This window comes from Brienomyrus brachyistius, unplaced genomic scaffold (assembly GCF_023856365.1).
Source record: "Brienomyrus brachyistius isolate T26 unplaced genomic scaffold, BBRACH_0.4 scaffold62, whole genome shotgun sequence".
NCBI lineage: Eukaryota > Metazoa > Chordata > Actinopteri > Osteoglossiformes > Mormyridae > Brienomyrus > Brienomyrus brachyistius.
In genome coordinates, this window is record NW_026042337.1 from 30,407 (window position 1) to 56,611 (window position 26,205).

Consider the following 26,205-nt stretch of genomic DNA (forward strand, 5'->3'; position numbering starts at 1 on the left):
TGAATCTGCTCACAAGACAACGAAATTTGGAGGTGCGCGAAAAAATGTTACTTGCGAGTTTTCTTTTTTTAAAATCTAGCCACAAATGTAACATATATCCGCTATGACCCTACACCCGCTAGGCTGATCAGCGGTAAAGGCGCCTAGACGCAGGTACGAAGTGCGCTTGCGCGAGTCCCTGAACCCCACGACCAATCACTGGTCGCCAGTGTTTGTCCCTCCCACGCACTCCTTCGGCTTTACGTTTGAATGCTTTTTTCTGTATTTATACAGACAGTAAAACCACGGCCATCTGCTGTTTTCCATCACTCCTGTTTTCTCGTCTTACATAGACTCCTTACACTCTTGATAAATATACATTTATTTGCTGTACTTAGGCTACATACCGCACATTTTCCCCCCCAACACTACTTGTCTAACTAGCTCGATACATTCCAAAGTTTACTCATAAAAGGACGGGGTATATTGCAAGTCAAACCATACATTTTGGATATCTTGAAAATAACATAAACATTATTGTCTTCTGCGTGTAACACGTTCTAATATGTAATAATTACACCGACGTAATGATCACAAATTAGTATTATCCGTAATTTAGCAACTTATTTTTTAGGGTGAGTCAGCTACTTCTCTTTGGAAGGAGTTGGCAACACTACGTGTGACTGCTAGACTGGACAGACTGTGAAGAGATTCCTTTCCGTACACACCCTTTTCGGAGTCCTGTAAAATATTGAGACGACCTAAAATTGTTTTGAACCGGTCAAATCACACGATCTATGGGCGTCACACTCTTTAACCCCGGGTGTTGTGTATTGTTACACTACTTTCTGTTTAAGACTAAAAACTAGTTTAATGCTTTACGCTGCTCTTGAAACCCGAGAAGTCCTTTTGCATTACGTGCATAAAGCTCGCTTCAGGCTAAGTCACAGTGCACGAGCTGCTGGTTTAAAGAGGATGTGTTTCAGGATCAAAAAGGCCTCCAGTAATCAGAGGGATAATCAGGGATGCCGGGTTGTTGTCTAGCTTTCTAACTTTGGGTTTGGTTCTGTTTAATTCGCTTTCACCACAAACAATTCCAGAATAATCCATGCATTTAAATAATTAACCACCAATCTTTCATAGCTTTAGTGTTGTTGTTGGGAAAGAAGGGGGTGTTGACGCTGCCCCAGCTCTGGGTTATTCACGTTTTCTTTAAGTATCAAGTGACTCGCACGATTATGACAAGCAAAGGACAAACTCCGCTTTTGCAAGGTCCGATGAACAAATTCCGACAGAAATCAATATCCAAACGCACAAGGATAAAGAACTTCGAAACTCTCCCCAGAGAGAGAGAGAGAGACATAAGGAATAATAAGCCAATTTTCCAGAACTACCAACGAAGTAGCAATGACATAATTTAAATGCTGAAAATGAATCGATTTAAAACTGCTTGGGAGTTGCACCTAAAGAATTTGAAGTTACTGACGTCATCGCGTCCCGGAGTCACTGTTCGTATCACTAACGCCCCATAATTAGGTTTTACGTAGTTACAATGCATTAAATATAACTCTCATTTGGGTCCCACGACATAAAATCAAGTAAATCAGTAATCACGGGGTTGCAGTCTTCACATGCGACTTCTCTAAATAAACCCAGACGACAAATAAGTTTGACTAATAACACAAATACCTTAGATTAGCTTCAGTATATGTGCGACATCACTGCAGACTTATGTTAAAACTGCAAGACTAAATTTTTGCTCACTTGCACTTCTATTTTCATGTGTAGCACACAAAAACACCCTTTTCGTAACCAGCTGCGTGTGATTTAGGTAGGGGCGCCTGCAGCGCCCCTCCTCTTCCGTAAGACCAGCGCTCGGTATATAACGTGACAGCTGTCAAAAGCTGGTGCGACTTCACTCACGGAAACCACATTGAAGGCACCCCGTGAGGAGTTAGATTCTTGCATTAAATTTTTTTTATTTGTCCAGCGAGACTGACCAATACAGACTAAAATGGTAAGTTATATTTTCTACGATGAAAACATTATTTATAGTCACCTTATACATCAACATTTCCACGGATGACTAAGGTTTTATGTGCGCATTTTCTGAGAATTCACCGTCGTATCTCACTTTGCAACTGATATAGTCTACACCCGATACAGTCTACACATTATTTTAATTATTTGTTATTTCTCTTATTGATTTTAAAGACAAGACGTACACACAAAACAGTACTGATCTATTTTGGTCCTGTCGGTTTTATTTAATTCTCCCTGGCTGTGATTCGGTGCAATGCAGCATTACTTGATTGTAATCGTTCCCGATATTCTGGCGCTCCGTTTGAGGATAAGAACGTATCAAGTTTTTTCCCCATGTTTACAGCTTTTCTGACCCGGAATTACGGGTCTGTGCGTTGTTCGAAAATGCATGGAAAAGGGCAAAGGCAAAGTGACTTAATTTGCATTTGGTGACTGGAAGGCTTAATAATCGCTAGGGCTCAACACAATGTACTGCAGGCCTATATTCAATTTGTCGATCGCTATATAAAATACCATACGAAATAAAACATCACGGTGGATTATTATTTCGCTGTGTAAAAAAAAGCCGGGCATTAAATGTGAATGTAAAGGAGATGTTTTCTTAAAGTATATGGGTTGTGAGTTTCAAGCTGATGTTATCCTAGTGACTTATTAGGAAGCTTTAAGACTACGGTTGCCGCAGTGTCCCTATATTAAGTTGTACATCGCACGGGAAACTACCCGAAGTTGCCAGCTCGTTTTGGCTCTCTATTTCCGCCGAAACAAACACTACAACTTACAGGGAGTTCATGTCAATATAACCGTTTAACTCCTATCTCTGTTAATAATTACTTAGTGTTTGACACCATACTATATAAAGCAAATTCCAGCCTCCCCTCCCCCCTTTTCGCGGATCATTTTACAGCTTGCGGTTCCTCGGATGTTTTTTGTTTTTTTTTTGCCCCTGGTTGTACGAAATGGTTTTAGCCGTACCAGGAATTCAACAAAAAATATTCGGAGAACATAACGTGTTTAATTTGCTATCCTCCCAGGCGCAACAGCCTCACTTCCATTTCTCGGTGGGCGGATTAGAGGAGCCCAGAAATAGTGGTCTGCTGACCTGGTCATCGGGCCAAAATTAGGAAATTTCAGCCACCCTCTGCTCCCTGATCCCATGTTCCATTCAGAGTGTTATCTGTAAAAATAGAGCCCTCGTTCCCGGGAGGGAGGGATTAACACAAAAAACACTCCTACTTAGGGACACGTATCCTAGATTTTGGGTCACAGTCACCCACGTAGGCTGAACTGGAGCAATTCCCACGTGACGGGGGGGCTATTTCCAGCACAGGTTACAGCAGGAGATGCTCCCCCCCCTCCCCGCAACCCCAACTCATCAGGGCATTGCAAGAAAACAGGTGTTGGGGAGTCTGTCTGAGATTTCAGTGCTCATTCACACATGTAATCCATGTAATTTTAAGCTCCCAGGGATCAACAAAACAGCAACAGGATTTTTTTAGGTATGTTGATGACCTGGTAGGCCGTGTCTTAAACTGCTCTAACCTGTATAGGAGTCAGACTTTAGAGTACAGGAGCAGACTGAAGGTTTGTTTGCTATCTTTCCTTTTCAAACTTATCTCCTCATGCCTGCAATATTCCGTTAGGGCGTGTCAAAGCACACACCTCCCAAAAAACTTGTTGAGGCCCCCTCATGGAATTCGTCTTTTTGTTACCTGTCGCTTACTCAAGTCAAGGGTAGCATGGACATTGCAAGTGAAGTTGCATCATAGACTACTGGAGATAAAATATAAAGAAAACGATTCAAGCAGGAGCAGCGTGTAATTATCTCGGGTTAAGCTCTGTGGGTGTATTTTAGTGTCAAGCTCTTTTATTTATTTTCGATTTTACATAAAAGGTCCTTAGTCTTTACACGAAAATAAAAAAATTCAAAAACCGTTTAACTTAAGCTGTGTGTGTCATTCTGCTATTGACTAAAACACCGGTTCAAGGTGTCACTTCTTTAAACTCATTGACAGCTGCATTTGTCTCTGCCCTGTCATCTTACCCCCCCCCTCCCCCGCCCACATGTTGTTTCACTCCTGTCCTTTCGTCTGAATTGGTCAGTTGTAGCGTCGCTCACCTCTACTGTTGACTAGTGCTGCCACCTTATGGATATAAACCAGAACTTCAGTTAGATGCAAATGTTATAACTCCTCTTTATTAAAACGCATATTACTATAGCAGATTATGGCATTTGCAAAAGAAGTTAAATTACCCTGTTCATTCCCCTTAGCACTGGAGGATTATGGTAATGACGATAATGATGATGAATATTATTATTATTTATAATGGTAGTAATTTTATCTCTCTCTTCACAGCGTGAGTGTATTTCTGTCCATGTTGGCCAAGCAGGCGTCCAGATGGGCAATACCTGCTGGGAACTGTACTGTCTGGAGCACGGGATTCAGCCTGATGGCCAGATGCCCAGCCAAAAGCCAGCTGGGGTCCATGATGACTCCTTCACTACATTCTTCAGTGAGACCGGTGCCGGGAAGTATGTCCCCCGGGCCATCTTTGTTGACCTGGAGCCCACTGTCATTGGTAAGTCTACGAGAAGTCTGGTTTCCTTCTTAAATTCCTCTAGGAATCACGTGGCCAGGACTCTCTGGGCATAACAGAGAGACTTATAAATATTCAATAGCTGATATTACCCAATCAAAATAGTCTTTGATTGTTAAAGTAACAACCTGAGAATTTAGGTCACCAATAAATAACAGTGACCATATTTCACACCTTTTCAGTGTTTTTTTCCCATCAGCAACTCTAAAAATTCTGTGTAAATCAAGGAATTATTGTTCTATAACAATCCATTTCGAAAAGAACATTTTAAACTGTGCCATTAAATATAATTACTGCGCTTTCAGATGAGGTGCGAACAGGCAACTACAGGCAACTCTTCCACCCGGAGCAACTCATTTCAGGCAAGGAGGATGCTGCCAACAACTACGCCCGTGGGCACTACACCATCGGCAAGGAGATCATCGATTCCGTCCTGGACAGAATCCGTAAGCTGGTATGAAAACACTGCCTCTGCATAATCACACTACTGGAAACATGAACCTATTATTACCATTTAGAACAACCTAATTAGAAGGAGGTATCTATGTCCTGTATCTTCTTCTATTTTGAAGAATAGAATGATACTTCATTGATCCCTGTGGGGAAATTCTTATTTCACCGCCCCCCACCCCCTCCCACACACACACATTCTCCATGAGACACACACAAATGAGACCACATTTGGGGGGGGGGGGCACAGTGGGTTAGGGGCCCTGCTCAGGGGCCCACAGACATGTGACTATATTTTGTTGAGGATGCTGGACCCAGTGACCTTGCGATCACAGACCCAGAGGCTCAGCCTGCTGACCCATACACCAGTTATTAAATTAAATGAGAAGATGCTTACATGGATGGTGTATAATGTTGAAGCAGTCAGTGGAATTTCACACCTGCGCTTGTCTAACTATGACGTCTGCTGTTTGTCCTAAGGCTGACCAGTGCACTGGGCTCCAAGGGTTCCTGGTGTTCCACAGCTTCGGCGGTGGCACCGGTTCCGGGTTCACCTCCCTGCTGATGGAACGCCTCTCTGTGGACTTTGGCAAAAAGTCCAAGCTGGAGTTTGCAATTTATCCAGCACCCCAGGTGTCCACTGCTGTGGTGGAGCCATATAACTCCATCCTGACCACACACACCACCCTGGAGCACTCCGACTGCGCCTTCATGGTGGACAACGAGGCAATCTACGACATCTGCCGCAGGAACTTGGACATCGAGCGTCCGTCCTACACCAACCTCAACAGGCTCATCAGTCAGATTGTGTCTTCAATCACCGCCTCCCTGCGCTTTGACGGAGCCCTGAATGTGGACCTGACTGAGTTCCAGACCAACTTGGTGCCCTACCCTCGTATCCACTTCCCCTTGGCCACCTACGCCCCAGTGATCTCTGCTGAGAAGGCTTACCATGAGCAGCTGTCAGTGGCTGAGATCACAAATGCCTGTTTTGAGCCAGCCAATCAGATGGTGAAGTGTGACCCCCGCCACGGAAAGTACATGGCCTGCTGCCTGCTGTATCGCGGAGATGTGGTGCCCAAAGACGTCAATGTTGCAATTGCTGCTATCAAGACCAAGAGGAGTATCCAGTTTGTGGACTGGTGTCCTACTGGCTTCAAAGTTGGTATCAACTACCAGCCCCCTACTGTGGTGCCCGGGGGAGACCTAGCCAAGGTTCAGAGGGCTGTATGCATGCTGAGCAACACCACTGCCATCGCTGAGGCCTGGGCCCGCCTGGACCACAAGTTTGACCTGATGTATGCCAAACGTGCCTTCGTCCACTGGTATGTGGGAGAGGGGATGGAAGAAGGCGAGTTCTCTGAGGCTCGTGAAGACATGGCTGCCCTGGAGAAGGACTACGAAGAGGTGGGCATTGACTCTTTTGAGGAGGAAGAAGGTGAAGAATATTAGGCGACCATTGTTAATGGAGCCAAAGGTTCGTGAAATCTTCAAGAAACCAGAGTAACAACATAACATTAAACTATTCAGCAGGACTCATAAGGAACATATTTGTTTTTTGTAGCCCGTTTTGTCTTCAAATTCTGCAGCATTAAAGAAACACGAATGTGATAGAGTTCTCATGCAATTCCCATTTTAAAAGGTTTGTTACAGCTATATGCTATTGCCAAACAAATAAAAACAACTCATCCTACTCTCTCTTTGTTTTACTTGAGGTGCTTCCTACCCTATTAAGGTGCAAAAGTTCAAAGGTCATCGCTCTGTTCTAAATGATGAACTAAGATTACTGGATTTATTTCTTAGTAGGTCTTTGTTTCCAACTAGAATAGTAATTGTTAGCTAACCGTCTTTGTCCATCGATTAAGTTCCATCTCCAAAGGTGATGCTATCTTTGAGAGCTAAATCAGCAAATGTTATTTCTTTGGTGTGAATTTGCAAACCAATCACCAAGAAGCTTGACCCACCCATATATAAATAAATAATAAAAAAAATTGAAGGAGACTTTTATTGAATTGTATGTGTAACCCATCGAAATATTTCAAATCATAATACTGTTAAGAAAAATGCTAATTTTTAGATAATTTTCTAAGTAAATAACGAGCACTTCCATCCATGGTTGGTGTCAAAACACAAGAGGTAAATTCAAAACAGAATGGATTTAAGCAGAAGAAGGGGATTCTCAGAAAAGCTCTTCTGCTTCGTTAACTCAAAATGTGGCCAGTAAAGAACAGAACCTCACCGTATCCATCCATCCTGTTTCCATAACCCTGCTCGCTGTCATGACGATCCATGACAGGGAATCAGGTAGGAAAACTCAGCGTGTATAATACGGAATTCTCTGCCAGATAATATAAACTACGCCTCTTCAAGCTTTCAGGCTTAAAGGAAATGTATAAAAAGAAATTGAACCGAACTGAAAACAGTTAACATGTCCGTCAAGGGGCACTAGCTTAGCCATTTCAAAACATCCCCTCTATATGGCTAATCTATACCTCACGAAGTAATTAAGTGAGCTGGTGAGGAAAGTTGAATTAGCAGAGCATAGGTGTACATCAAATATTGCAATCGACACAACATAATGGGCGATGTGTCAAAAGAAGACAAATTCTTGGTGCACGTCTCACTGGTGCATCTGCGACCAGGACAGCAAGTCTCTGTGGTGTTTCGAGAGCCGCAATATCCAGGGTAATGTTGATATGCCACCACGGAGGACGGGCCACATCCAACTAACCAGAATCCAAAACGCATACAACAACAGCTGCCCAATTCACTACATAATTAAATTGATAGTGATGTCAACCTTTCTCACAGTAAGATCAACACAATGCCGACAGCCATTTTGCTGGGAAGTAGGTGCCAGATTTGTATTTCTGGCCGTTAAGTCGAGCCATTTAAGTGTGGGAGCTTTGATGGCTTCACCAGCTGTTAGTTTATTCCTGCTGTGTCGATTTGACGTACTGCCACAAGCACATAAAGCATCTTTAGACTTTATTGATTTAGCGGTGAATTAGCTGTTAATTATGTAATTAGATAGACGTTACAGATCAGTGCTGGCTGGCTTTGGTGTTTATAGGTCCGTTTCAATTAGCAGCTCCTTTTACAGAAGCTTTTATACCATGCCGATTATAGAGCTGATATCGGTTCACTTCACCCACTGGAATAAGGGAATCGTTTACAAGAAGGACCTGAAATGTAACCTGAAAAGTAGCTCAATCTAGGAGATAACAGAAGCCCTTTGAGGGAGTGGAAACTTTGCAGTCAGAAGCACAGATGTTTAAACATCCACCCAGGCCTCTTTCAACTAAAAATCCACTGTTGTGCTTCAAGCGCTAGTTAAAAACTGTATTCATGTTCTATATAGGGAATTGTGTCACTAATTTTACCAATGTAACATTGGTAACTAGATAGCAAGCTAACTAACATCCATCCATCCGTCCATTTTCCAAACTGCTTATCCGTCTGCGTTGTCCGGAGCCTATCCTGGAAGCAATGGGAATGGGGCAGGGAACAACCCAGGATGGGGGGCCAGCCCATCGCAGGGCACACTCACACACCATTCACTCACACATGCACTCCTATGGGCAATTTAGCAACTCCAATTATCCTCAGCATGTTTTTGGACAGTGGGGGGAAACCGGAGTACCCGCAGGAAACCCCACAACGACATGGGGAGAACATGCAAACTCCACACACATGTGACCCAGGCGGAGACTCGAACCCAGGTCCCAGAGGTGTGAGGCAACAGTGCTAACCACTGCACCACCATGCCACCCCACTAATGAATGATTGTTAATTTTGGTAATAATGGAAGTTTAGTTTGTATATTGTTGACAGGCATATGTGCGTCACATATGTGTGACAACAATACATGTAAGTCCATTTAAAACATTAAACTGCTCGCTGAGAGCAGGGTAAAGACACATTTCTATTTGTGATGCTAAGGGTCTTTTATTATGTTCTTTTAGGCATGAGAGCAGCTAACAGATGACTGCTGGTAGAAAGGTTTCAATCGTTAGGGTCCAGGCAGTGTTTGATTAACACTGCATGGCAAGGATTCGAAACTGACAAATCAGAAAAGGCCTATCGGGTGCAGCTGATGTCAGCATGCTATAAAACAGTCTGCTAGCAACAGAGCTAGTATAGTGTGCTTTGTTACCAGCTTTGGAACAATGGCAGTGCATAGGGCTGTGTTAGTGCTGCTTGTTGCATTAGCTTGCAGCTGTGAAGCTCAACAGAAATTAGGGTTTCCTGCAAAGACTACCCAGTTGCTGGCTGGTTATCTGGCTAAGAAAGGGGCTCCCCAGTCGGCGGGCCTCCCGGGCGGGCTCGTTGCTCCCCAGTCGGTGGGCCTCCCGGGCGGGCTCGTGGCTCCCCAGTCGGCGGGCCTCCCGGGCGGGCTCGTGGCTCCCCAGTCGGCGGGCCTCCCGGGCGGGCTCGTGGCTCCCCAGTCGGCGGGCCTCCCGGGCGGGCTCGTGGCTCCCCAGTCGGCGGGCCTCCCGGGCGGGCTCGTGGCTCCCCAGTCGGCGGGCCTCCCGGGCGGGTTTGTGGCTCCCCAGTCGGCGGGCCTCCCGGGCGGGTTTGTGGCTCCCCAGTCGGCGGGCCTCCCGAGCGGGCTCGTTGCCACCAAGCAAGTTGCTCCTGCTCTGGTTAAATCTGTGACTGGCATTCAGGTCAACCCTAATGGTGTGAACGTTGTATGTGGGGAGGATTATGTTGTGGTGCTTGTGCAACCAATCCTCTTTGGTAATGGTCAGCCAATCAATGCGTCAGACATCACCTTCGGTGGCTGTACACCCACTGGGCAGGACGCTTCTGGCACAGTGAGGTTTCAGTCTGTGCTGCAGGGCTGTGGAAGTACACTGACGGTATGAGGGCTTCCTTCTGATGGTTGCTGTGTTGGCTATGCTAGTGCTAATGATGTTGCTCTTCTCCAGATGACTGCTGATGCCCTGGTCTACAGCTTTGTATTGATCTACGCACCCAGTGGTATTAATGGCCTCCCCATTGTGAGGACCAATGGTGCCATGGTTGGCATTGAGTGTCACTATTTGAGGTGAGGATGCCCTGTCAGCTTTGGTGCTCCCTAGACCTAGGAGCCATTGTAGTTACTGACCCAAAAGGCTGCCTGCTCCTTAGGAAGCAGAATGTGAGCAGCAATGCCCTGGTGCCAACCTGGATCCCCTACTATGCTACAATGGCAGCTGAGGCACAACTGAGTTTCTCACTGAGGCTGATGGATGGTAGGCAAGGGGTTCATGCAGCATATCTGGCTTTGCTGTATCTGGGCTTGTCCTCAAGTGCGTGTGCCCTTTGTGCAGATGCATGGCAGAATGAGAGGGCCTCCAATGTGTACTTCCTGGGAAGTGTCCTGAACATTGAAGCCTCTGTCCTTGTGGGCAACAGTCAGCCCCTGCGTGTCTTTGTGGACAGCTGTGTGGCCACCTTGGTCCCTGATGTGACCTCTGTCCCTAGCTATGCTTTTGTGCAGAACTCTGGGTGAGTAACATTGTATGGCTGTGTGAGGCCGCTTGGGCAATGCTGCTTGACATGCCTGCCCTTCAGGTGCCTGACTGATGCCAAGGTGACAGGATCCCGCTCCCAGTTCCTGCCCAGGAAGCAGGATGACAAGCTGCAGCTTCAGCTGGATGCTTTCAGGTTCTCTCAGGACGGCAGGAGCTCAGTGAGTACAGGCACTTGTGCAGGATTTCTGTGCTTAAATGAACTGGCTGCGACGGCAGCTGACCAGCTTCTGGTGTCCCCCTAGCTGTACATTACTTGCAGCCTGAGAGCAACAGTGGCTTCTGTGCCTGTGGATTCCCAACACAAGGCTTGTTCCTTCTCTCTTGCAGCTAACAGGTCAGTGGCTGCAGCATTATGATGCTGGATCAGTTCAGCTGCTAACCAATTGCTATTCCCCATTGCAGGTGGGTGTCTGTGGATGGGAATGACCAGGTGTGTGGCTGCTGTGACACCAGCTGTGGGCTTGCAGGTGTAGCAGGTACGCTTGGCTTCCACCAAAAGATACTCTGGTGGATTGTGTTGCTGTGACTGAGGCACCCTCCCTCCTTGCCCTTGCAGGTGCTCAAGGCACAGGTGTTCTGGGCCCCATTGCTATCCAACAGGGTCCTCCCACGGCTAGTCAGCCTGGACAGCTGTATATTCTGAAGGGATAGGGACCAAGCTGCATGGTCCCTGGATGGAAGGAGCCACCTAACTTGCCTGGCATATTCTGCACTGCTTGTCATGCTGTTGCTTCCCCCTAATGAGGTGACCGCAGTTGTGCAGGAGACCAAGGGCACTGTCTTGTGACTGAATAAAGCACTAATAGTATTTGAAATGGTGCAGTTGTCTGCTTATTTCTTGCCTAAATCTTCCAACTACATCACACTGCTTGCTGCTTATACATTTTATGACTGGAATCCTTCCCTCGATGGAAGGTGTCTGGGCTTTTACCAAATGGGGTTTCCTTCACTAAGGAAGCTATTCCATCAGGGAAGGTTCTCAGTACCAGACCCTGAGCTCTTTGCATTAACAGGCAATGAGGCTATTTTGAGAACCAGAGGGGCAGCAGCCCCTTCACTGATTCCCACCACTAGTCCTTTGTTTTGAGGATGTTGCTGTTCAAGCAGAAGCCTCCCTTTAATGTGGTGACCATGTGCCACACATTAGCACCACCTTCCCTTGTCGGACTCAAATTCAATATGACCACACATTCTTGACCATCCTGGGGCATTGGCAAGGTTGTAAATCTCCTTTCAATATTGGTATGGACTGAATTTGCCCAGAGCTGCCCACTGGCCCAACAGATGACTGGGTTGTGCAGGACTGAACAGTGTGGTTCAATAGAATTTTTAGAACTTGTCTTTGTGGGTGTTATATTTGTATCTCAGTATATTTAGTCAAGTTCCTAAGCGATTTATGAATAAATGGTGCATTTTTTTTAAACATTGATTCAGGGTGCAAACCTGTTTCTTACTGAGTGTAAAATGTTCTGATAGTATGATTCCTTGGAGGAGATTAGAGAATGTAAAAGAATTGGGGATATGAGATGTTTTCAGTGGCTGGGCTTGTGAGAGCAGTGTATTGACAATAGTGATCTGCAGTAGCTTTTGGGAAGATTAATTCTTGGAAGACATTGGCTCTGCATTGACACTTTCAGACATAATAGATTTATTTGTTTACTGGCAGGTAGTTCAATTTCTAGCAATTTTGGTTAGTATGATATAGATACTGACCATTCAAATGCCACACGGACTCGAACCCTGGTCTGAGAGGTGTGAGGCGAGAGTGTGAACCACTGTCACCCAGTGTAAAACCCTCCAAATTTGCCAACTGATAACATGTATAAGTGCCATATTAATGCCAGGTGTGATTTTTGCCACTGATGAATCAGAATATATTCATAGGGAATTAAGATCATAGCAAGAGGATCTTGTGTGACTGAAAACTGGTGTGTTGCCAGAGAACGAGGCACTGGCTGTGAGAATTAGCTAATTAAAAGCTGAGTGTTGACAGGCTGCAGGGTAGAAAGGGGCGGGGCTTCATGATTGACGTTTATTAGTGGGCGGGCGTGTTCATTTATTGTGTCAGGGAGCTTTAAGGGGGGTGGCTAAGCTGTCTACATCAGTAGGCTACAATTATAATTCCAGTGGAACAGAGGGGCACTACTCTGTTTCTCCTCCATTTGCACGTTCACCTGACACACCCAACTATGCCTCCCACTACCCCCCCAAAGAGAAACACCCCCCATATTAACATAAAACAGTCTCACTTTCCTACCGTAGACTCTGATGGGCCCTTCATGCTGAATAAATAGGCAAATGAGTCGGCTCTTCCATAAGCCAGTTTGTACTCGCTGGTTGTTAATATCTAAGACCTAGTTCATACTTTATGCTTTCCATGTGCACTTATGTGCGCTTCTGGGCTGGGGACGGTCATCTGCGCGGCACCTCGTGCTGATGCTGTAGACGTGGGTGGTCACGGTCGGCGCACGTTCCTCCAGACCAGCAGAGGGCAGATGTTGTCTTCTTGATCTGAACGAAGCTCACGCAAAAACAGGAAGACATAAGGTTTGTAACAGCAGGTTTCAAGGTTTCTCGGGTTTGTGAAAGAATAAAAAACACAACTTTAACAATAAACACAATAAAATCATAAAAAAACATTTTTTTTTGTAAAACTACTTAACGGATGTCAGCTTTGTTTCATAGACAATATAGACAGTAAATATGTTTAATTTTTACTGTTCACCTCATGCCCAGTCGCATTTCTCATTGAAAGGACTATTTGACTCTTGTGATTAAATATAATTTTTCTGTAGAAGTCAATAATAATCAAGACATGGCTGCATGCACACATCCACAGCCATTTGCAAACAACCCCCCGGTGATGAAATTTATGTCATGTCCCCTTGTCCACAACTGAAAGTGTATGCAGAGAAGTTAAGTATGAATTGGCCTTAACACTGGCACATGTATACTCTGTGCAGATCACCCCGGTAGTCAGGTCTGAATTAATAACTGGGAATATATTGATTGTCTGTGTCAGGGAGGGTGTTCCACTGGAGAGACAGATTAATTCCATTTATTACCACTACAGTAAAACCAGAAAATGGGCCCCCAGTGATGTTGTGGACCCCCCTCCAGCTGCAATTTTGACATGTAAGTGAAACATTACTGAAGATTAAGTACTTTATGTCATGCATATTGTACAGACTTATGAAGTGCTACTTTTATATCTTTCACTTTTATGTATAAAATCTCATTATGGTGGGAGTCGTAACACAAGAAGTATTTGGTACAATAAAATGTAATGGTTTGTAATATTTTGTAGTCAAACTATATTGTTGAGGCATGTATAAAAAAAGCACGTTTGTGGGATTTGCTAGCTACTGCAGTGCATGATGGGTATGATATTTGGAGGCTACTTAAAGTTCATCGTCTGCATCTGCTGCAGCTGGCATAGGCAGGCCTAGGTGTGAATTTGGAAAGCGGGGGGGGGGGGGGGCATGGTCAATTTTGCCCCAGGGCCCAATGTACAGTTGTTCTGCCACTGCGTCAGGGGCAGGGCATTCTGGGTGTTTGCTCGGGTAGTTCAAAGGTCAGGGAGAGTGGCACCAGGTGACCTGTAGAACTCTGAGCTTGTCCCAGCTGCACCTTGGACTCTGGAACAGTAAAATGGGGGGGGGGGGGGGGAAGTACCTCTAATTACCTGCCCATTTCAGGAATTAAAACAGGACTGTTATCTGTTATCTGGGTCATGTGGAAGGAGAGAAACAAGAGATAAAACCACTTTGAATCTGTTAGGCTGCTACAAGGTGCAGGTAATTCCCAGTTTAGAGAGACCAAAAAAAATGCTTTTTGTGAAACAGTCTCATGTGCCCCAGGTGTGGGCAGGTAACACGATCTTTATTCAGTGGAAGCAAGGTCTTTTCAGGGAGAGGGAGAGCCAAATATGGGCGAAAGCCCCCCACCATGGCAGGGACAGAAATGGCAGCCAAACATGCCGGACAGAAACCGGAAAAGATTTTCTGAGTGACTTTCTTAAATCAGGGCTGTGGTCCAGGTTCCTGGATGTCAAAAAAAAAAGTACATACCAGTGTGTGTACCTCGCTGGGATTCAGGAAAACGTGTCGGCAATCGACATGCAAAACCCAGGTCGCTGGACTCTCTTTCCCAAAATAACCACAATCCATGCCGACCACCCACATTCTGATGGGGGGCAAAAATTAACAAATGCTAATTTCAGTGCTCTGTGACTTAAGGAGGACTAAAACTTTTTGTTGATTAAATTAACAAGCGGGTGGAGTGGGGACTGTTTTCAGTGCATGTTTGGCTTTAAATATGACCTGTCACGTGTGGCCGGCCTAGGTGTAATCAGTCCAAATGAGAGGCCCCACCCCTTAGCCTCTCTCACCCACTTCCCATGGGTGTAACCACCTCAAATCCCTCCTCCATTGTTCCCATTCATCACTCTGTCATTAATCAAACTATTCACTAGTCTCAGCATGCTTCAGGCTGGGCTTCACTGTTCCCTTCGCAACAGGAGATGACAGCCAAGGCCCCCCCAGCCAGCCAGGGACGGCCTGCTACACGTCATACACACAGTTATTAATATCTATTATATCTTTTCTTAGGGGGCAACAGGGTGGTGCAGTGGTTCATGGCACAGTCTCCTTATGTGTGGAGTTGGCATGTTCTCCCCGTGTCGTCGTGGGGTTTCCTCCGGGTTCCTCCCCTCCCCACAGTCCAAAAACACGCTGAGGTTAATTGGAGTTACCGAATAGCCCGTAGGTGTGCATGTGTGAATGTGCCCTGCGATGGGTTGGTGCCCCATGCTGGGTCGCTCCCTGCCTTGGGCCCCTATGCTCTGGGATGGGTTCTTTCTTTTACAATATCTAAGCCAAATCCAAACTACTTTTAGCTTGACTGAATCTAAACACTCCACCTTGACCTCATGATATTTTGTACAGAAATATGTCCTAATCTTAACCAGTCCCTAATTAGTCAACATATCCTTTCCTGTCTTTCTGTTGTTTCATTCCTTAGCATCAGTACTAACCAAACAGCCCAGAAATCGTGCTTGTTCCTCTTGGTGGGACGCTCTCCAAAGCACCTCAAGCGTGAGAAAGGCCCGTGCTGTGTCCATCCATGAAGGTGCCCCCCACCTCCCCCCAGCCCCCCTGCCTGCCAGCGAGAAGGAGAGTGAGAGTCAGTGTGGGGGGCTTGTTTGGGCTCGCGACCCGCAGACCGAGTTCCATTTCCAGCACCTTTGGAACAAACCCAAAGCAAGTGTGAATTAGAGTATAGCTCTCTGCTCAGTGCTGGCAGATAAAATTAAAATTCCTTTTATGGAATTAAATAATGACAAGAAGTGCTGGGATGTGAGCACAGAAATATGTTTCTATGTTTATACTAGATTCTGCATCCACTTGTTGATGTCAGAACAGAAGCTTGCCATTTTTTTATTATGAGAGTTTTTATATCTTCAGATTGAAATAGTCAAATATTTTATTTTAATTGTATAATTCAAAGGTCCTGAATATATTCTTGCTGTCACTCCCTTAACCTTTACTGACATAAATAGTTCTCTGACTCCGTCTGTGCTACTGATTCTCATCTGGTGCCATTAGATTTATAATTAGCAGGAATGGCTTAACAGGTTGTGTTCAACCCAAGTGTAACAAATGACTACAATTTGGAATCAGATCCAGGCATCATAGGGACAAAGCACAGTGTTTCTGCAACCATTAATACTTAGTGCTGCTTATTATACAGAGATATTACAGTCACAGTACATGGTGATATCCTGGCAACAGTTTTTAAGGATTCAAGATTTCAAAACCTTTTATTGTCACATGTGCAATAGTTCCTTGCATGTTAACCAATAAAAGTGCTGTAAAGAAGTATTAGGGACTCAATGAAAATGTTTCAATGCTTTTCATTTTGCTATAAAACTATGATGTTATATCTGTCAACAGTAAGTTGTTTTAACCATTTCAAAACCTCTCCTAAAATCACCCAACCACCCTTCCCACATTCTGGATCACTAGCATGTCAGGTTTGGCTAATCAAAACCTCATTGAGTTATTTAACTAATTAAACGACTTAATTGAGTTGGTGGTGAAAGTTAACAAAACGCATGGAATGGCTGAGGTGCTGCTGAGGGGAGGTTTGAGAACTGAACCGTGTTCATCCCGCCGTTCAATTAGATATCAATAACTTTTTGGAGAAAAATAGAAATTACTCTTCATTTTTTTTGCGTTACTTTTAATATGCATATATTCGGATGTTAACACAAGAAATTGTGTCTTTCTGTGCAGATATGTACTTAATCTCCAGGAAAATAGCTTTACACGTTTTCTTTAACTGTCTAAGACTTTTGCACAATACTGTATGTACAGAGAGAATTAAATGACAATAATGAACAATGAGGCACAGGAGAGATTGGATAGTAAGGGCGGTGCAAGGGGTGTGTGACATGGCAAGTTAGGTCGAGTGTGGGAGGAGATAACATCACGGATCAACACCCAGTGATGGGGTCGCTGACTCTCACGCACCGGGCCCGACACTAACACTTCCAGACTCTCACGCTCACGCAAGAAATTTTACTGCGTGAATGTGTAGTTTATTCTATTACACCCCTAAAACTAGCTACATCAAAAGTGTTGGGGTAGTTTGCAAACCTTACAGACTATTTACAAGGCAATGAAACTGTTACATGCATGTAAATGAGTGTGCACGTGAGTGCAGATTTGTCTCAAATTGAAAATCTCACGCCAGCCAGCTGACTAAACTTGGCAACCTGGCCCATTATAGGGAAGTGGAAAGAACTTCAGAGCAATTCACAGATCTGTCCGCGGTTTTTATAGCAGGGAGATGAAATGAGATTATCTGGGGAAGAAGGTGATAGGAAGATAAAAGTGTGTGTGTGTGTGTGTGTGGGGGGGGGTAATTACGTCTCGTTGAGTGTCATAACCCGCGCTGGACCGCTTATCAGGGTGGACGCACACAATTGCCGCCTTGTTCTGGACTGTAAAGGACGGGCCGCTAACAGCCGTGAGCCCATTAAACGGGCATAAACCTCACGCTGTTTGCGGATGACCTGAAAGGTGCTTTTGTTGCCAGAGGTGGGGAGGACATACCAGCGTGGGCGTGTGGTGGGGGGGGGGGTGCTATTAAGGACACTGTAATTCCATTTACAGTTTCCCGATCAAAGCCGTACGCAGGTCACAAAGAAACTCCTGACCTGATTAATGAGCTACCGACTAGCAATGTGTGCGGGGGGAGGGGCATTCGGGTCAAAGCCGTGTCTGTTTGGAAGCCAATGAATTTCAGGCGGAGTTCAAATCTGTAATTTTAATATCCAGCAACACAGTTGGCTTAGTCGAAACATTACTAAATGACAAACGGTGATTCCCTGCTTGGTCTGACTGTGTGGGACCTCCCCCCACGAAGGCCCAGATTGGCTGCATGCGTGGGGAATGCAGCATTTCTGGCAGTCATGCATGTCTTTCCCTAACACAATCCCCATGAGAGTGCACGCCTGAAACCAGATGGTTGCTGGGTCGCTCTGGGCTTCTGTACCCTGTGGGAAAAGCATCTAAGTGCGGTTACTCCTGTGATTGGGGTACAAACTGTCACTTTGGGTAAAGGTGCCATCCCAATTTGATTTGCCATTTAACCTGAGCAATGCAAACTTCAAAGCTGTATGAATATCTGGGGGGGTATTTAATGTCAATTTGAAAGGCTTAATGTGTTTAAATGTGTCAGCATTGGTGTCTGACTTCTGGGGCCGGTTCTGAGTCACAGAGGCTCTTTCTGTTCACATTAATTCCCAGATTGGGCCTTAAGTGAACCATCCAAAAAAAAATACCCACTAAAACCGGTGGCGTCTGATGGCAGTTTTCTACTGCCATCAAGAACCAGGCTTTCTGAAGACCATGCCTCAAACTGGCGGTTTTCCATTGCAGAGTATGGGAGCTGCACCCGAGCCGTACTGAGCAAGCAGAGCGGAAATCGTGACCAAACCAAGCTGGTTGCATCAACACCATCTGATTGGTGAAAGTGCACAGAGATATTGGTCTTCTGATTGGTGAAAGTGCACAGAGATATTGGTCTTCTGATTGGTGAAAGTGCACAGAGATATTGGTCTTCTGATTGGTGAAAGTGCACAGAGATATTGGTCTTCTGATTGGTGAAAGTGCACAGAGATATTGGTGTTCTGCCCTTGGATTATCGGATGGGAAGAAAGCATATTCTATTTATTATTCATTTTTGCTATTATCACACAATGCGATACATTCCCGAAAAACTCAGAACTTGAACATTTCCAAACTCCTACTTATAGAAGTGCTGTAGTACAGCTGAACAGAATGGATTCGTAATGGATATGCAAACCAGTGCTAATTTCGGTATCACAAGACGGCGATTCTCACAGATGTGGTACAAAAATTAGGAAATCAACACACATGAAATCAGGATCGGAACGGTAAATAAGCGGCACTTAGGTTTAACGTCACTGTCACTCTCCAAACCCGGCTTTACCGAGCCAGTCCTTCCGCAATGGAAAACCGTAGTGAGTGGAACCGCGCTGTAACTAGTTTCTCTGCCCGGTACGGCTTGGGTACGAGTCGTTTCCTGTTTGCCAGTGTCAAAGCGCCGTGGGAGAGCTGCCCGGAGGCATGTGAGGCAGAGTGGACCCGCTGCTCCTAACGTCCATGTGCAGGACGGCCAACACCACGTTTCAGTGGCCTGTCTGCTCCCAGAAAGGATCCCCGGGTCGATTTACTTAACCTGCTTCACTGTGGTAAAATACACAGCTATACAAATGGGGGCCAGTGGATTTGGGGGTCACTCTAAGGAAATACCCTACATATGAGTAACTCCAAATCATTCATAGCTACAAACAGTGTGAACTGTCAAACAAAAGACAAAGAAAAAAAACCGACTGCTACCAAAAAAAAAACATTTTTCAAACAATTTTTTTTGCACTAAACTGCATTGGAGTGTGATAGCCGTCATCTTAAATAATATTGCTTTATTGTAATTGTATGTATGCCAACCATTGTAAGTACACTATGAAAAATGACATTCTTATGTTGAACTTTGCTTCGTGTCCATTGCTTCCGGGATAGGCTCTGGACCCCCCGCGACCCAGTAGGATAAGCGGTTTGGAAAATGGATGGATGGATGGATGGATGGAGGTTCTTGCTTTGTTAGAAGTTGTGTAGCTTCTGCTCCAGTCCCGTTTACACTGGTACCTGGGCGTTCACTGGAAGCTCAGTCTAGCTACACTCATGCCTAGTCGACTCCCTGACCACACGCATGTCTGTAATGTGCTGTTTGCCTCATTTGTATGTCGCTTGTTATTAGGGGTCCAAGCTGCACAGCCCCCTGGATCCCCATCTATTCATTTATTAGTTATGGATGGATGATGGTATAATTAGTTACAATAAGCTTCTAAGTTTAGTATTTCTGCATAGACAAAACTAATAAGTCAGTATAAAAATATATTACAAGAAGAAGAGCTAAGAACGTTAAATTTATTGTGGAAGCATTAATTGTCTTATTTGGGTCGAAATCTGGCAAAAACATCTAAAACAGGATTTGTAACGTGTATAACTATGTTTAGTTTTATTTACATATATGTCAGTTTTATTTATATACTTTATATTTCGTTTTAACTTTATTGCATAATGCACGTTTAACACAACAACTATATACGTTCATTAACGATGTTTTGTTAAAGCAATGTTTATGAAATGTAGATGTGTTTCCATCCACATGCCGAAGAAGAGATCCCCGTTGCACGTGCACGTTGGAAACACTATCAGCCTGTTTTCTGCCTTTTTAGGCCACGGTCCGTGACAGACCACCTATATTCACACACCTGTCCGCATTCCTGCAGCATTCTCACTTCACGCTCCTTAGTCACTGACCTGGGCTATAAGCATCACTTATCTGTTAGGTAATGTTTGCTGCGGTAAACAAAGAGTTCCCCCACACATTGTTCGAGAGAACCTAGGTGTAGGTGGTCCTGCATTTGCGACTGCGTACATACCAAAGACGGATGTCGAATTGATGAGTAATGACCCATTGTGTTATTTTACAGAGGCCAAACCACCTGCAACAGGATACTGGGAACGTCTCCACCGCTAATTATCTTCCTGCTCATTTGTAGCAATTCTCCCGCTTAATGCACAGAGTCTATATTCATAATATTTAATTAGCGAAATAAAGGCGACGGCGCCCTCACAGTTAGGTCTATTATATTTCATAGTTTATTTTGCGTAAAAAAACTTAAAAACCACGCTCAGATTTTTTTTAACTCTCTATTTGTAGGTAATTATTCGATCCTTTAAAACTCACTTTCGCTTGATATCTTGCATTTAAATGTATTTGTTTAAACATTGTTAAAATACGAAGAATGAGAGAATTAACCTTTTAAGAACCAATAGTGAATTCCCTTCCTTCGCACGCAACATTTTTCTTCGTATCTGCATTAGTATCTATATTATTTTATATAGGCTATTTAAATAATATGCATATATTTATGTAGTATGTAATATACAACAACAAATGAAACAAAACAATAATAATAATAATAATAATAATAATAATGCTACTACCACTAATAATAATAACATCTAAAATACTTATGTTACGCAGGAAAGTGTTTTCGGATGGAAATGAGACTAATTGCTGGATTGTTGCGCAATCAAGGCCGCTGTGACGTGGGCCAATCCGATCGCGGGAAAAAGGATGGCTGAGCGGAGGAAGGATGCGGGACGCTGGGGTGGGATACGCGGGTACACCTGGGAGGTCCCCGGCCTGAATATAGGGGAGGGGTGCAACTCTGGTGAGAAGAAAGAAGAAGCGAAAACATACAAAGCAATAGTTAATAAGGAAATTTAGACCACCGGAACATTAGGGAACCTACAGCTTTATGGTGCTGCATTGCGCTTGTAAAGCTGAGTTAATGATTAGCTATTTAAGAATATTACTTTCGAAATCTGTTTTCAGGAAACGGAAGAGTCTTGAACTCTGAAGCAGTGCGGCAGGGGGGGGGAGAGTTTCACTGTAACGGATTCTCTGTTACGGAGATACGGCAGGAGCGCAGGTGACTATGACACCCGGCTGAACGAAGGCAGTGTCACACTTCGCACGTCGCATGCCAGTTGCTTAGAGTAGTAATAGTTTTGTATTGGCGGTTTTTTCGTCCCACGGAAGTTCTATGGATAAGTCAAAAAACTTCCGAATCGATGCCCTGTTGGCGGATGAATCTCACCGGGGGAACCGGGATACCTCTCCGGGTCTGGACCATGGCAGCCTCACCGGCAGCCCCACGACCTGTCAGAAACCGGATTCACGATTCATTATACCTAAATTAGACCTGTTTGTAATGCACCCAGAACTTGCCTCACTCTCCCACGGTACAATCCCTGGTATGTACACGGCACCGCTGTACCCCATATCGCTCCCGGGATGCCAGCATCAAGCCTTTAACTACCCGGGATCCCCTCACTTTACCCATCCACATCCGGAGAGCCCTAAAACAGCGGCTCTTCCCATCGAGCAGTGGATTCAGGCTGGGATTATGGTACCGAGCCCTCCGGGCTACAGATGTAAGTGAACTGGTTATGGGTGCCTTATTGTTTTTGACAAAGTACGTGCTCAGGAATTTGGGAGACTGGTAGGCAAAAATGTACACGCATAGCCTAGTGACCGTGTAATGTGCAACAAATAGTTTGTATATGGAAAATTAATACAATATGAAACAATAAGATACGTATATAACTTTTAAGGGGCGAGAAATATTCTTAGAACTTGGTAGTTTCCATTTTTCTTAATATAAACTTTTTATTAAGTTTTGGTTACTATCGTCTTCGTAAATACCCATGACTTAATCTGCAGGGATTAAGTTATGAGTAATCTTTCGCTTCTTGTTCAAAAATATTCACAGAAACCTTGTCACTTTGCGTTATTGCGTGAACACTTGGTTTTTAATGTTTTGTGTCAGGAAAACGTTCTCAGTTGATTTTAAAAAATCGCTTAGTGCATGAAAGTTAGGCATATTAGACATACAATCTCTATTTATCACAGTGCAATGCAGTTCAATATAGACCTACATTCTGAACTTCAGCTCTCAAATCAAGACAGTATAACGTGCCTGTCTAATCAGCCATTCTGAGAAAAACTGTTTCTACTATGCAAATTATGTTGGAGATTACGTGGAAATTACTTGTTACTTTTAACTATTCTGAGGTTATTATTTTTGACCTGTCCATTACACGTAAGGCTATTTTTGCAGTGTGTTCTTATGATAACCAAAAGAACTGGATACTTGCATACATTCTGATGAATTCAGAATATCAGAGGACGAACGGGAAAACCTACAGCCGCCTCTTGTATACAGTAAAGATGCAAAAATATCGAGTAAATGATTTTTTTTTAGCGGTCCCAGATTCACTGTATTTACTACACGATATTATTTTTAGTAGTATTCTATTCATTATAAATTTACATAATGCTTTTTGACAAGTTCCGCAGGGAAATAGTTTAAATAGGCCTAGTTGAAAAAGTGAGAAAATAGTTATTATGACATAATTAAATATGAAATAATGTAAAATACTTAACAATGTATTATTCTAGGGACACTTGAGAAACACAACCGTTTTTTTTTTCTATTTTCAGTATTTAAAATGTTTAACTTCAGTAACCCTGTCTCCAGGAAAATGAGTCTCTCCATGTCCCTCAGGGGCCCGGGCATCCCGGGGCCCGGGTTTTATTGCAGTGCCACTGTAGCACTTCTGCATAAATGGTACCAAAGTGTAAAATCTCTAAAAGTCTTAAATGACGGTGACTGTTGAATATAGATATCTCTATTGATTCCTCAACAACGTTACCAATATAACAAATTCAAATATAATGTATTTTAAAGTCCGGAGCGTGTGGCATAGGAGTGACCGAGGGTATTTATGGACGATCCGGTTTGCAGATCGAGATTTTGGGCCCCATGATAGCATGTCGTTTTGGGCGCACAACCCAGACCAATCCTGTTGTGTTCCAAATTTTTATGGCCCTTGTCGCTCAGGGGCCCTTGGATTCGTCCTAAGTTCCCCCCCCTTTGTAACATCCCTAGGACCCTTGTTATGAAAGGAGAGGTGCTTTGCATTTTCTGACCTGCTTCACTATGCTATTCATTCCCGTCTTTTTTTGTTTTTTTCTCAGCTGCGCCCCCTTCAGTCCTGCTGGGGAAGTGTCGCAGGCCACGCACAGCATTTACCAGCCAGCAACTTCTGGAGCTGGAAAACCAATTCAAACTGAACAAGTACCTCTCACGGCCAAAACGCTTTGAAGTGGCTACATCACTGATGCTGACTGAGACACAGGTAAGATCGTGGGAGGCATCCAGGCAGTAGGATGAACAATAATTGGAGAATATTAGGAATATCTGTCATTATGTTCATGGGCCGGTGTGGTTCTCCTGGCATTTGCTGTTTGAGGGCAGGTGAAGATCTGGTTCCAGAACCGGCGCATGAAGTGGAAGCGCAGCAGGAGGTCCAGTGGCCGGTCCTCACATACACATTCAGAAGGTCCACCAGGGTGTGAGCATCCAGGGGACACTCAACCGATGGACGACGTAGATGGAAATACTCTGGAGGAGGACGTGGACGACACAGAGGAGGACAAAGATGAGCAGCAGGATTTTGTGTTGGCTCTGGGCAAGAACTGTCATAACCCATCGGACTACCTACAATGTGCCTCAAAACGGAGAGCCTGCTCGGACGCTGACCTAGAGGAGACCAAGAAGGGACGTCAAGGTCAGGATCTTTGTGGAGATCTTTGAAAGATCCAGAGTGCTCTACAATTAAAGCCAACAGAGGAAGATCCTGGTGGCAAGTCCCATGTGGCTCATGCATTTGCAAGGAGCTGATATCCATCACAAATGTATAACATGCATGCTGTGTGACAGGATCCAGTGAGGTTCTCTGTTACAGGTGCAGAACTTGTTTGGAAGCCCAAATTCCCCTCCCCAATCCGTCAGCTCACAGAATGAAAGTGGTCCATAGTCATCTTTGAAGATGCTTTTTCCAGGTGCTTCTCTCCCTTTAGTACCTGCCCTGTAGCTAAATTTCTCACTCTAATTTATTTTATATATATTTTCAAAAAGAAGATGGTGTGCGGTTCTCAGGTACTGCGGTTCCACATTGTCCCTGAGACTTTGCTGGGCTATAGATTTAAATTTATATGAACATACAAAGGTTCAATGGACTGTTTATAAGCTTCCAAACAAATCAGCAGTATTACGCAAAAGAATGACTCACCAGTTCCGCATCCTGAAAGGAACGAAAGTTTATATGGGAATGTTTTTTAAGCCATTGTGTTGAAAGTATAAACTCTAGTAGCTTTGTAAGTTTCTATATTTTCCCCTTAATGACTTTATTTTATAAAAATGTCTGTTGGAAGAAACTATTTTACCTGGGATAGAAAGAAATTTCCCACAATCCCTTATTCTAAGGATGAAATTAATTTTTTGGAATTCTGTTTGTGTTTTTATTAGCGTTAATTAGTCATTTTTAATAGTAAATCTAATCATGATCAGGTGACTAAAATAATAAAATTATATTAAATAAACAATAAGTGGTCCTCCTTATGGAAAATGAAATAAAGTTGTCTTGTTGTTGAAGTTTTTTAATAAAAGAAAATGGCAAAACCTACATAAAACGTGAGGATTTGATATTTTGTTTTAATGCTTGTACATGTAAATTGGTTTGAGTGTCAGCAGGGGCATCATAAGGGGGGTGGGCAGTTAGGAAGATTCCAAGGGCTCCTGAGTGACAGGGGTCCTAAAAGATTTGGAAAATAACAGTTGGGGGGCCCAATATGATACCTTCACGAAGCCCAAAATCTCTAGCAACGCCCCTGAGTGTCAGTCAAATGTACAGCAATAACGAAGTAGCATTTTTAAATCTCCCCGTAAATGTTACGAATAAGAAAAGGGACAGGCGACGTCACCAAAATGAACCAAAATGACAATTGTTTTATACGTACGCAAAATTGCAAAAATATGCAGGGGTGTAGCCAGAAAATCTGGGCACCCAAGCTGGTCGAGCGAGGGCGGTGGTGTGTGGATTTTGCTGGACAGACAAATGAAGCCTATATTTAGTTAGTGTTTATTGTGCGTGAGCATGACTGGAACATGTCGATCTAAACCATGCACTCATCTGGCAAGTAGGAAGCATGCGCTCTGCGACCTCTGTCTGTGTTGTCGGGGGAATTAGCCCATCGGCAAGGTTTACAACTCACAACCCATTTGGTTTTCACTAGTCTAATAACGTTTTGGAGAGAGGACAGTTTTTTTTTCATGTTCAATGTAATGTTTTTTTTCTTATAACGTGAATGAAGATACGTCATATGCAAGAAAATAGAATGGCATTCTCAGAGTGAAAACGATGTATTAGACTATGTCTAAACCTGTTACTTTCATTGACTGCATCTAATTTAGATTTAAACTCTAGGATAAAACTCAAGTACATTTAAATGACTAAACATCATGTGATTTTCGTCCACTAAATGTACACTAAAGCAAACTGTATTTTCGTAAAACAAACAAACAAAAAAAAAACTAGAACTAAAT

General features: G+C 44.0%; 3 protein-coding genes across 5 annotated transcripts; all 3 read left to right on the forward strand.

The window, feature by feature from the left end:
* The first annotated feature begins 1,836 nt into the window (after positions 1 to 1,836).
* LOC125725180 (tubulin alpha chain-like) lies at positions 1,837 to 6,760 on the forward strand. Its single transcript, XM_049001888.1, has 4 exons — positions 1,837 to 1,996; positions 4,377 to 4,599; positions 4,923 to 5,071; positions 5,548 to 6,760. The coding sequence occupies exons 1-4, from the start codon at positions 1,994 to 1,996 to the stop codon at positions 6,517 to 6,519; spliced, it is 1,347 nt and encodes a 448-aa protein (XP_048857845.1). The 5' UTR covers positions 1,837 to 1,993; the 3' UTR covers positions 6,520 to 6,760.
* A 2,427-nt stretch (positions 6,761 to 9,187) lies between these two features.
* On the forward strand, positions 9,188 to 11,408 carry LOC125725181 (zona pellucida sperm-binding protein 3-like). 3 transcript variants are annotated; one of them, XM_049001889.1, is made up of 9 exons: positions 9,188 to 9,542; positions 9,687 to 9,932; positions 10,002 to 10,120; positions 10,204 to 10,307; positions 10,386 to 10,563; positions 10,630 to 10,747; positions 10,832 to 10,923; positions 10,992 to 11,065; positions 11,146 to 11,408. In XM_049001889.1, exons 1-9 carry the CDS (start codon positions 9,237 to 9,239, stop codon positions 11,238 to 11,240), a joined length of 1,332 nt encoding a protein of 443 aa, XP_048857846.1. In that variant the 5' UTR covers positions 9,188 to 9,236; the 3' UTR covers positions 11,241 to 11,408. The 3 variants fall into 3 exon arrangements, with proteins under 3 accessions (XP_048857846.1, XP_048857847.1, XP_048857848.1); XM_049001890.1 differs by having other exon boundaries at positions 9,189 to 9,506; XM_049001891.1 differs by having other exon boundaries at positions 9,190 to 9,470.
* Positions 11,409 to 21,487: 10,079 nt separating this feature from the next.
* LOC125725192 (motor neuron and pancreas homeobox protein 1-like) lies at positions 21,488 to 25,042 on the forward strand. Its single transcript, XM_049001904.1, has 3 exons — positions 21,488 to 22,189; positions 23,796 to 23,956; positions 24,076 to 25,042. The coding sequence occupies exons 1-3, from the start codon at positions 21,799 to 21,801 to the stop codon at positions 24,412 to 24,414; spliced, it is 891 nt and encodes a 296-aa protein (XP_048857861.1). The 5' UTR covers positions 21,488 to 21,798; the 3' UTR covers positions 24,415 to 25,042.
* The last annotated feature ends 1,163 nt before the right edge of the window (positions 25,043 to 26,205 follow it).